Source organism: Thermobia domestica, chromosome 2 (assembly GCF_964235325.1).
Source record: "Thermobia domestica chromosome 2, izTheDome1.hap1.1, whole genome shotgun sequence".
Lineage (NCBI taxonomy): Eukaryota > Metazoa > Arthropoda > Insecta > Zygentoma > Lepismatidae > Thermobia > Thermobia domestica.
This window is the reverse complement of record NC_137455.1, coordinates 11,707,513-11,720,002: the sequence shown is the minus strand read 5'-3', so window position 1 is coordinate 11,720,002 and position 12,490 is coordinate 11,707,513. Positions and strand designations below refer to the sequence as shown.

General features: G+C 38.2%; 1 protein-coding gene and 1 non-coding gene across 2 annotated transcripts in view; one reads left to right on the top strand and one right to left on the bottom strand.

Moving 5' to 3' along the window:
* The window catches only part of LOC145678945 (uncharacterized), a 104,857-nt gene that overhangs the window by 91,628 nt on the left and 739 nt on the right, over positions 1–12,490 (top strand). The window contains exons 5-7 of the mRNA XM_081749552.1: positions 5,417–5,547; positions 10,856–10,995; positions 11,923–12,213. Coding sequence (XP_081605678.1) covers positions 5,417–5,547; positions 10,856–10,995; positions 11,923–12,213 — 562 coding nt within the window. The remainder of the gene's footprint in view (positions 1–5,416; positions 5,548–10,855; positions 10,996–11,922; positions 12,214–12,490) is intronic.
* On the bottom strand, positions 4,509–4,590 carry TRNAL-UAG (transfer RNA leucine (anticodon UAG)). The gene has a single exon. It is a non-coding gene; the product is annotated as a tRNA-Leu (tRNA).

Here is a 12,490-nt window from a genome sequence, read left to right as displayed (position 1 = left end):
TTATTATTATTATTATTATTATTATTATTATTATTATTATTATTATTATTATTATTTAAAATACGAAGTTTCAAATCAGGCGATGCAATGTTTACGTAAACTAAATGATAATTTATTTGATAATATTTACTAGTCAATTATACATTTGTGAGGTTTTGCTTTGGGAAATTAAGTGCATACAACATTGAATAGTAAGAGTATTACAATAAAAATATATTATTAAAAATATTGATTAAGTAATTGGAGTTAAACATGCTTTCCAGTAGGAACTATATATAGAGAGGATTTACTTTAAAATGTGATGCAAACGAATATTCGAGTTTTAATCCGAATAGAAATCGATAACTTACACAAGGATATTTACTTCATTAGTTGTATAAATCTTTATGCTTATCGTATTTTAATTCTATTTAAAATTATGATTTTTCCATTTCAAAACGTAGAAGGAGAAATAAATATAATATTCTATTTGTTAAGGATACCTTTCAAACAGTGAAGATTTCAGGGCATGACCTGTCGGAGAATTTGAGATCCTGTCGACATAAATTTCCCCTTCGTGGCCATAAGTTATCTTCGATCATGCTCAAATGGACTAATAATGTTTTATCAGTTTTTTCTCATTCATATCTTGACCATTACCGGGGGAGAATCTTCTGAAATTGTCAATGCTTATAATTAGTTTTTCACTACAAATCAAAGGATAATAATGACATATTGAACATACTTAATATTTTGTTCTCAGCTGTGGATGTTAGATTTGCAATTCATATAATGTTCGCTTCTAATCGAATTTGAGAGAAAAGTAGTTTCCAAAGATTTATTCAAAGAAATGTTCTCAGTCCTCTGATGAAAATAGGAACACACTTTTAAGAAAAAAAAAAAAGAAACAAAACGAATATTTTCTACAGGGTTTGAACACATAAACTTCTGATTGACAGACTAGTCACCCAAACCGCTCGACCAGTTCGTATGCCTTCAATAACGTCTTTTGACTTTTGTGTAAAGTGGTTTCCTGCTCCACACTTGTTTTTTTATTTTGTTTGTTTGTTTATGTCGATACAACTATAAGTTTGTGGTGAATATTTGGACGTTACAGGTCTTGCAATGCATAAAAGGGTTTTTCGTATAAATTACATTCAATTTTATGTCCTAATAACTTATATACAACAGGTTGAATCTGTGAAATGATTGGGGTTGGAGTGATCGTAAATATTTTCATAGTTAGGAGCCTGGATATGCAAACCCGCTTAGCGTGGGGATTTACTTATGTGAAATTTGGTACATATTAGAATGAACAAAACAAGAAGCACCGAATATGCAGGAAACCGACGTACCTAGAGTCGAAAAGAAAAACGAGTTCCAAAGTTGGCAAGACTGGCCATGGACATCCAGACAAGTCTAATATAGTTAGGCCACTCGCTTCAGAAAAAGAAAATACCGGCAACATGCATCACTCGGAATGCATCAATGTTAGAGTGATTGAGGCAATGTCAAGTCGGGGAACATGAAATGGTTGGGTTGAGCCAACAACCGATAATAGAAGTAGTGAACATTATGTCATGGTTGGGTCGTATGTGGGAATATGCAGGGTGTCCCATCAAACTTTGTGACCTGAAAGATTTGCGAAACGAACAAAAATGTGACGGATCCAGTTGTCCAGGAACGTACCAATGTCAGGGGGTGATAAAAGTCTGTGAGAAGCAAGTGCCCCCAGGATCCCCAACATAGGGCCCCAGGAGCCAACTTCAAATTTTCGAAAGGAAACAGGGACCGAGTGTTACCTCTCTCGATTGATCAAGGAATGTGCAACAACATATATAGGAAACATTTGCTATATGAAGCATGTTTTTCAAAATGGACGCCACAAATATGTGCTGTCTTAACATGGCATCGAACAATGTGCTCTCAAATTGCTGCGAAGCGAAAAGAGATGTTGCAAATCCAATTGCACAGGAATGTACTCATGTCGAGGGTCAAGAGAACTTTGTAAGAAGCAAGTCCCCCAGGGCTCCCATCATAAGGCTCAAGGGGAAATGAAATGAAATCTTTAAGTTTTACGTCCCACGGTTATGCCGGTTAGGCTAAAGGAGACGGTGATGATGAGAGATGAGTGAAATGGTGGAATGAAGAAAGTGGGAGGAAACGGGAGAACCCCGAGAAAACCCACGAGCACGGTGTTTGTCCACCACAAAGTTCACTTGGCGGAGGCTGGGATCGAACCCGGGACCCCAAGCACCAGAGGTGAACGCTCTACCACTGAGCCACCGCTGCCCCAAGTCAAAAATGTAGGGGGGGCGGTAAAAGTTGGGGGACCCGATCCAACAATATTATAGTTAATTTGCAAGCCTACCGTGAGAATTTTAGGGGGACAGCAAAAATTTAAGGGAGCCCGGCACCCTAGACTCCCGTGGATACGGGCCTGACAGGTTCGTGTGTGTTGTTTTGTAACCATTACATAAAGATATAACAAATTAGTGAACATTCGCCAAGAATATGGGAGGCATTAGGATATTGTAGAAGAAATATTTCAACAAGCAGTCCCTATATATTTAATCTGTACTTCATACGGTATCAAGTCTTTCAAGATAAAACAAGCAAATAGGGGCTAAAACTTCACGTAAGCGTAAAATATTAAGTTGGCAGCGGTGGGATTCGAAATATTGGAGTTAATTTAAATCTTTTTAAAATCTTCTACATTAGTAACAAACAGTAACTACTGAATATAGGGGAAAAATAACCAAAATAGCTACTGTAAATAGCAGTTAAAGGTTAGTCTAAAAATATATTTGCCAGTCTTTATTTAATGTTTTAGATAAAATTAGAGGATTTTTTTGAAAATTATAAACTCACATTGAACATTCATCAGCAATTTAGTCTCAGTATTAGCTAAGATGTGCATGTGAATGGAATTGTTAAATATGCTGTTTTCTTGTAAAAATACAGAAAAACAACCCTCCCCCCGAGGAGTTCACATTCCCCCCCGGGTGAAAATGTCTGAATTCAACACTGCTCGCGGTACATCAGTGGCCCATTCACGACACACCAATGTCGCGGTATTTTCACTGCTAGCTTCTCATTTTAGACAGGTATATTTACAACAAAGGGGGTAGCGTGCACCTTTGCACCCCCTTAAATCTGGCCCTGTCCAGAAGTTATGTAGCCCTATATCGTTCATGGAAATAAAAACACAATAGTTATAACTATGCTAAATTACTATAGACTGCCAATTGCTCATTCAGACAATTTATGATGTTCACTTTATTGCAATGTTCTTATACAGACTAGATATAGGCTACGGATAATAGTTTTATACAAACTAGATAATCAATTATTATTATTATTATTATTATTATTATTATTATTATTATTATTATTATTATTATTATTATTATTATTATTATTATTATTATATTTGAAGTACAATCAAATATCACGACATTAATTACTAGTTTTAATTAACTGAATTGAGCTGAAAATTAGATCTTGATCTCGGAAGATTAACTATTAAATTTATACGTTCTGTACCTTTCTAAAGTAATAAATGCTGGTATTGGTTTCAAGGCTGTTCCTGAGTGAATAATTTCTTCATAATAATATTAAAAGTTTTAGAAAAATTTTCGAGACATTCGAGTCGAGTCGAGATTTTTATGAGCTGTCTCGACTCGACTCGTGTCTCGACTCGAAAATTCGAGTCGAGAAACACGTTTGTCTCGACTCGTCTCGAATTTTACAAAGTGTGTCTCGACTCGAATCTCGACTCGAATTCGAGTCGAGTCGAGTCGAGATTCGAGACATGTCTCGACTCGTGCGCATCCCTAGACGCTTCCCTAGTGATGCTCATGGTCCTGACCTTCGCACTGCCCTAAAGTGGAATAGATGCAAAGCTAGCTTGTAGATACCATCTAGCATAGGTCAGGCCTGTAGCCAGCTCAAAAATGAAATGAAATCTTTAAGTTTTACGTCCCACGTTTATGCCGGTTAGGCTAAAGGAGATGAAATGGTGGAATGAAGAAAGTGGGAGAACCCCGAGAAAACCCACGCACACGGTGTTTGGCCACCACAAAGTTCACTTGGCGGGGGCTGGGATCGAACCCGAGACCCAAAACACCAGAGGTGAACGCTCTACCACTGAGCCACCGCTGCCCCAAGTCAAAAATGTAGGGGGGCGGTAAAAGTTGGGGGACCCGATCCAACAATATTATAGTTAATTTGCAAGCCTACCGTGAGAATTTTAGGGGGACAGCAAAAATTTAAGGGAGCCCGGCACCCTAGACTCCCGTGGATACGGGCCTGACAGGTTCGTGCGTGTTGTTTTGTAACCATTACATAAAGATATAACAAATTAGTGAACATTCGCCAAGAATATGGGAGGCATTAGGATATTGTAGAAGAAATATTTCAACAAGCAGTCCCTATATATTTAATCTGTACTTCATACGGTATCAAGTCTTTCAAGATAAAACAAGCAAATAGGGGCTAAAACTTCACGTAAGCGTAAAATATTAAGTTGGCAGCGGTGGGATTCGAACCCACGCCTCCGAAGAGACTGGTGCCTAAAACCAGCGCCTTAGACCGCTCGGCCACGCTACCTTATAACATCCATGATGGATATTCTATATGAGGAAAGTTTCATTTCTAGTGTATCTCCTTTCCTATTATGTTGTCAAGGTGTAGAAGTTCGCAGCGAATTACGAATAACTCTGTTTAAATGTTATACACGTTTCTTAGAAATAGTAAAATTCTAGTGAGCTTCCCAAGCAGTGACGATGCAAGAAGAGCAGCTATGGTATATATGATAGTCCCACGTAGAGTAGTCTCTAATGGTCTCGCATTTAGTGTGAACGCTTACGGATTCAATTTCTGGTGGGGACACTCGGTCGAAAAAGTGTAAAAGCTAACTCTTTCCTGGGTTTTCTTCATTCACACCAGGCAAATGCCGGGATGGTATAGTACCCGACATAATGGTTCCAGGTCAGTTCCCCATTTCTTTCCTCCTCTTTAAATCTCCAGGTAGGTTTGATCGACGAGAAACGTCATCCCTCATACGTAACGAACTAACATGCCCATAGCTGTTGAAAGTTTAGAAATCTGATTTCTAATCCTAATCCCAGACATATTTCCTAATTTAGATCAAGTAATTGCTGCTGACTCTCAGAAAATTAAAATTGGCTTCATCACTGTTCCTATTTTATTCAGGAGATAAACAGAATTCTGTGTAAACCTATTGATTGGCAGTAGCACTAATTTGAAAACAAAATCGAAAGAAACACACAGTTTTGATTTGCTCCTTATGCCCTATAAAGACGAAGTGCCACAAAACACCTCTCCCTGCATAATAGTAATAATTATCTACCGAATTATCTATCTTAAGGCGAAATGTTTTCAAAGATTTATACTGTTTTATTTTAATTTGTAGGTAAAATTAAATGTTAAGGAGAAGCATTCTTCATTTGGTTGCTACGATAATAATGCAGAAATACGTTCACCAACCAAAGATACAATTCCGAGGATCTATTCTGTGAATACCTGGGCATATTATAATGTCAAGTAAGCATTTAGCTCATCCTGTAATTGACTTTATGGTTCTACAGTGCTAACAACCCTTTCAGATGAAATACAATTCAACTATCTGATCTGTGGACAGTATGGTGATTCAGTGATACGGCGCTTACCTCTGGCGCGACGGACCTCTGATTCAACCATGTTAGTTTGAAGTGGACAGTATTGTGTCCGTTTATTTCATCCGTGTTCTCTTGTTTCCTCCTACATTCTCATTCCGCTAATTCTTTCAAAAAACCATTCACTTTCATTAAGGTATCACGTAGAGAAATGCGATAGTGTTAAACATCGAAGTTAAAACGACCTGATTCTAAATACAAATAAGCAATTTTGCTTATACAGTATATATTTCTTAGGCTAGTTTTAGACGAAAGCATTTATCGTAGCAAAAATCGTATCATCGATATCCTACCGTGTAAAGTAGCAAATGCTATAGCATTTCCCATGCCATGGCATATCCTATGACATTTCTTGTCGATAGAACCTGCTCTATTTCGTAGCATTTCTGTTCCGATTGCAGCGCCGTGGTGTGTTAAAAGGAAGCGAAAGATTTTGTGCCAAACATCCATGCTCTTTGTTTTGTGTTGGAAATTGTAGTAAAGAAAAATGAGTTGGAGTAGGAATGCTATTATTATGCTGATTCAAAAATATGAGGAGCATCCGTAAGTCCTTTGTATCATCATAAGCATATGAGACAAAGGGCTTTAGAAGAAATAGCAACTAAAATCTCTGTTTCTAGTTTCGGAACCATAGTTGCGCTCATCTCCAGTGATTTGTTTTCTACGTCACTACAAAATGCTTATCAAAATGCTATAATGTAAAAGCACCATATACTTTTGATGCCATAGAACATTATACGAGATTTTTGGCAGCATATCTGCTACGAGAAATGCTTTCGTCTTAGTCTTTAATTTATTGCACTCCTTCTCCTGAATGACATGTTGTAAGAGCCTGCAAAGGGAGTTGAGTTGATTTTGAGTTTAACGTCCCGTTCAGTAGCGAGGCTATATGAGACGTGGACCTACTGATTAACGTGGAATCCGAATCACATGAGCTCCCGCCGGGAATCGAACCCAGGCCTCCCACGCCAAGCCTGCAAAGGGAGTGTGAAATCTGAAAAGAAAGAGATGCTAAGAATCAATTGAAGGCGTGTGGAACCGGCCGGATCTACAATCAAATATCTTATCTGTACCTTGGTTGGCTAGCACGATATATATATATAAGGTGATAGAAAACTTTTCTTCTATCTTAGGTGCTAGTTCCGAAAACCAGGCGGCACAATATTACAAATCCAATATGATAAATAATCCTATATGTTTTACCTTAAATTAAGTCGCCAGACTCACATTTTCAGTTGCAATGCGACCTGGCGACTAGAAATTTTTGAGCCTTGAGTTTGAAAATTGTGAGTCTATGTATCGCAAAATTAACTGAGCTTGGAGTAGTCTTTGGGAGGTCAATCGTCCCTCCCCTCCTGAATCTTCCACTGCTCTGTCTTTTCAGAAGGTTGCATAATAGGCTATGACATTCGAGGGCAGTTAGCAGATAAAGAAGAACATGATGGGGCCATATTCAAACGGCTATGGATCAACATCATGTGGAAGCACTCTGGACATTGCTTGAAAATAATCGGTAATAGATGAGTAGTGAATTGGATAATGAACTGAATATTTCATCTGCATTACTGTATCACATGCTAACACATGATCTCGTTATATGTAAGATAGCACCCAGATGGGTACCGCATCTTCTGACGGAGGTGGAAAATAGTAATGTGCGTCTTGAGCGTTACAACGCGCAAGAAGGTGTTAATTTTCTGCATGACATTATTACGATTGACAAAACCTGGGGGAAATTCAACGAATCAGAATTGAAACGCTAGTCTAGCAAATATCACTACCAGCGTCCCCACGACCGAAAAACGTGAAAAAGAATCAACAAAAGTTAATATAATGATGATAGTGTCTTATGATAACGACGGTATTTTCCTCCCACATCAAATGCCACCAGAAGTCACTGTAAATGCTGCTACATGCTATGCCTCATACCTGTCACCATTAGTGCTCTCAAATGGGTCAGTTCACTTTGGTCAACTGAGTTTAGGTTGAGCTTAAACTCGGCTGCAGTCGAAAACTGCTGTTTTTCACTAGCTGCCTAATTAAAAATAGCAATTTTCAGTTGATTTTATAGAAACCATAAATCTATTTTGAACACTTGCAGCTAGTGCTTTTATGGTAAATGCTTATTTTTGTAATTGTGTGTATTTTAATTTTTAAATGTGGAAGATTGATTTTACCAATCGACTGTAATATTAATATCTACGGCAATATGGAGTCTGGATTTAAAACGAAACTAGAAGTTGTTTAAGTAAGGCCAAAAGAAAGATTGGATATGGACGACCAAGCCCAAGCAGGGCTGCGGTGGCTCAGTGGTAGATAATTCATCTCTGGTGCATGGTGCCCATGGTTCGATCCCAGCTTGTGCTAAGTAGGCTTTCTGGTGGAGAAACGCCGTGTAGTGGGTTTTTCTAGGGGTTCTCCTGTTTCCTCCCACTTTCTTCATTCCACCATTTAATTCATTTCTCATGGTCACCATATCCCTTAGCTTCGGTGCAGAATAGAGGGACCTTAAACTGAATATTTCATTTTATTTCACCAAGCTCAAGGACATCGATACAAGAACAAGATAAAGATTGGATATGCAAGACGAATTGCATAGTAATCTTGCTCTTGGCCTTGTTTTGGTTATCACCAAGTAGCGATGAGCGTATTTTGTTGCTTTCCGTATAGTATGAAAGACCATAATCAAAATCACACTTGGTCTTCATTTGTACCGATGAGGCGAGCATTCTTGGATCTTGTATAGCATGAAAGACCACCAAGACTACGAAATGCAGGACCAAGACTTGACTGCAAGACAAAGAATAAGACGCAGTATTGATGACCAAGACCCAGGGAGCGAATTGTTTGAATTTCATTTGTTGGGCATATTTTTAAATTTTAAATTACAAAATTCATATTATGTATCTTCTTACGTGCAACTATATATACTGTAAAATACGTTCCTGTCACCACGGCATGGCGCGTCCTCAGGTTGCGGATCGAGGAGAAGGCCTCTGGATATAGAGGTTAGCTGCGAATATACTGAATAAGCAGTCGCGGACAGACGACTAGGAGTGGTCCTCCAGCTTGGGGGTTTGGGTAAGGCTAACACCCTCATCCTGTAAAAAAAGGTACTTGTTCAGAAACATTCACAAAAGCCTCGGACAAGAATTCTGTCGAGGAATTTGAAGCTTAAAATATATAAAACTATAATCATGCCTGTTGTTCTGTATGGTTGCGAAACATGATCGCTTACTCTGAGGGAAGAACATAGACTGAAAGTATTTGAGAACAGGATCCTGAGAAGAATATTCGGACCCAAGAGGAACGAGAATGGGGAATGGCGGAAGCTTCATAACGAGGAAGTACATAGTTTATACGGTTTACCCAACATTGTTAGGGTCGTCAAGTCTAGGAGGCTTAGGTGGGCAGGTCATGTAGCTAGAATGGAAGAAAGTAGAAACGCTTTCAGAGTCTTGACTGGTAGACCCATAGGAAAACGACCATTAGAAAGACCTAGGCGCAGATGGGAGGATAATATTAAGATGGATCTCGCAGAGATAGGAATACAAAGTAGAAACTGGATCCAATTAGCTAAGGATAGAAGTCAGTGGAGAGCTTTTGTGAACGCGGCACTGAACCTCCGGGTTCCATAGGCCATAGAGTTAGTTAGTTAGTTAGTTAAAATACGTTTTAATTACCAAGAAAGAAAAATCAAAGTGGCACGGGTCCCGGAATCATAAGAACCTATTTTGAATGAAAGTTGAAGGGTTGGAAAAATTCACAGGTGCTCTCCTGTTTCCTCAACCCTTATCATTGTAGTTAAACGATTTCCTTTTGTCTCCGCCCAGAGACTCTTGCTACTGCATTCCGAGAAGACCCCCTGCCGTCCGAGCAGGTGAGAACACTGACTTTGGAAAAAAATTTCGTCACATAGAACTAAAGCAAGAAAAAAATAAATTTTTCCTACGTCGGACATTGGTATAAAAAGAAAAAAACAAACCTCAAAAGTGCCATATATTCATTAAGATGCATATACAAATCCCCCGCTTGATCTAGCTAGTGGTTAACGTGTAAGACTTTGGTACACATGGTCCATGTTTAATTCCCAATGGAAAATGAAATGAAATCTTTGAGTTTTACGTCCCACGATTATGCCGGTTAGGCTAAAGGAGACGGTGATGATGAGTAATGAATGAAATGGTGGAATGAAGAAAGTGGGAGGAAACGGGAGAACCCTGAGAAAACCCACGCACAAGGTGTTTGTCCACCACAAAGTTCACTTGGCGGAGGCTGGGATCGAACCCGGGACCCCTAGCACCAGAGGTGAACGCTCTACCACCGAGCCACCGCGGCCCCTGGTCTTCAACCCGACCCGTTGAGAGCACTAACCATTTGTGGCCAGCATTGCGATGCAAACGACCACGTCTCTTGCAGACCAGACCAATTCTGCTTCACGACAATGCCAGATGTCATACTGCCCATGCGGTCCAAACAACGATGAGATTGGGATGTACTGGAACATCCGCCATATTCCCCTTATATGAGCCTGGAACATCCGCCTTCAATGTAATTCCCGGAAAGGCAGGCAGGAATTACATTGAAGGAACGTAACTTAATGTTCACGTGAGCAACACATTTCATTTTCATTCCTTAGATATGTTGCCACTACAATCTAAATGACCCTCTTATATATGATATAAATTTTTGTTTATTTAATTGATGAAGTACAGTTTTCTTGTTGTTTCCTGTTCACCATGAGCGTCTGTCTGAATAGAATTATGCTTTCTGTAGGGGGCTGATTCATTACAACCGGAAATTAGAAATTACTGTTGGGGACCCCTAAAGGTTTATAATTATTCATTGACTTTATTACAATGTAGTATAACGTAGTGGATCATAATATCCAAAATTTTAATATTATTATTATTGGGTTATGGTGATATTAAAAGCCATAAAAATCACTCACATTTTACTACTGACTCACTGAATACAGGCCGAGTGCCCTGTCACCTATCGGCAAGTTTGTTGGTGGCGCTCTTCATATTGCTTAGCATAGGCTAGTAATAGAGCCTAATATAAGATGACTAAATATGTTAAAGAAAAAGATCATGCAGTAGATTTCTTATTGAATCGTGCTAGTATTTGGGAAACGTAACCAATGTTAAAGTAAATATTTCTCTCAATATTTACAGCATTGAAATCGACACGTTCAGTATGTTCTCTAATGGCACAAAAGTTATGTCTCACCGCGTTGAACAAGTGAGAAGCTTACGTTGGTTTAGCCCTGGATCGTTTCATGCTGCGTATTGGACATTTTTCTGTCAACCTGAAGGTAAATATGTGCCTACCTAATATAAATTCTTGTTAAATACAATGCTTGAACTTTTTTTTTATATACTTAAGAGCATGACACTAAAAATTATATAAAATTTACCATTTTTCTTTTGCTTGTTTTTCATAAGTGAAAGCAGATAATAAAATGCAACTTACCACAATCATAGATAATGTTATTCTACAACAGATAATATGAACCTGACGAATTTTCAGTGTTGCCATCCATAAAAATTACAGTGTTGCCAAAATAACATTTCCCTAAAATCTAAGTTAAAGCAGCGACTAGAGGAACGAACTCAACTGCATTTGATTAAGTATCATGTTGTTTTAGTATTCTGTGAACTAATTTTTAAATAACATTATTATTTAATTTTAATAACTGTGTGTTAAAACTATTTTGTTTATTACAAACAAAAAAACTATTAATTTAAAAGTGGTCAGAAAATGACCGTTAGGATGACCTAGGTGCAGATGGGAGGACAATATTAAGATGGATCTTACAAAAATAGGAATACAAAATAGAAACTGGATCCATTTGGCTAAGGATAGAAGTCAATGGAGAGCTCTTGTGAACGCGGTATTGAATCTCCGGGTTACATAGACCATATAGAATTAGTTAGTTTGTTAGTCATTATAAAATCTGAATTTTTCTTTATAAAAAGAAGTCAGTTTGATATCAACGGCTTTACTTTGCAGACTATACTTGGTAGCTATATGGTTAAATAAAATATTTTCGTAACTAAAAAGTCAAGATTATGAATTTCGTGACATGGATAAAACATACTCGAGGGCCGTCATTTCGCCATCAGTGCTATACATGATCTAGCTTTTGTTCTGTTTATTGTATTTTAGAAGTGATGTTTTTATAATATAATGAATAGAAAGGATCATATGAACAACCTTACCCTTATTTTCCTTCTAACAGATAAGCATGGCTTTCTATCAGACGAATTTCCTGAATGTAAGCTCACAGAAAATGGGAAAGACTATATTGGACACCAGTATATCACAACGACTGGGAAAATATGTCTTCCATGGACATCAAAAAGTATACAGTCAATTGATGATGAGAATTTCCCCGACACGAGCAAAACCGCTGCCAGGAACTACTGCCGTCATCTTCCTTCTGGTCTACAGGGACTGTGGTGTTACACAGAGCAAACAGGAGGCGACACGAAAGCAGAACAATGTTTTGTAAAAGATTGTGCTCAGAAAGGTAAAAAAAAAAAAAAAAAAAAAAAAAAAATGTAATATTGGATTTTTCGTTTGATTTCAACTGAATAATTACATTTTGTCACCGCTTTACCCTATACTGTTGTAACGAAAATGTGTGTCTGTCTCCAAAATTTCTTCTCCCTCACTACTAGCATAGGCATAACCATAATAATTGGAAATGGTAGCCTAGTTGGCTGCCAACGTTGGCCCTACGTTGCAATTGGTTGCTTTTTCTGACCATTCATTAGCCAAGCTATTGACCAATGTAACCATTACAA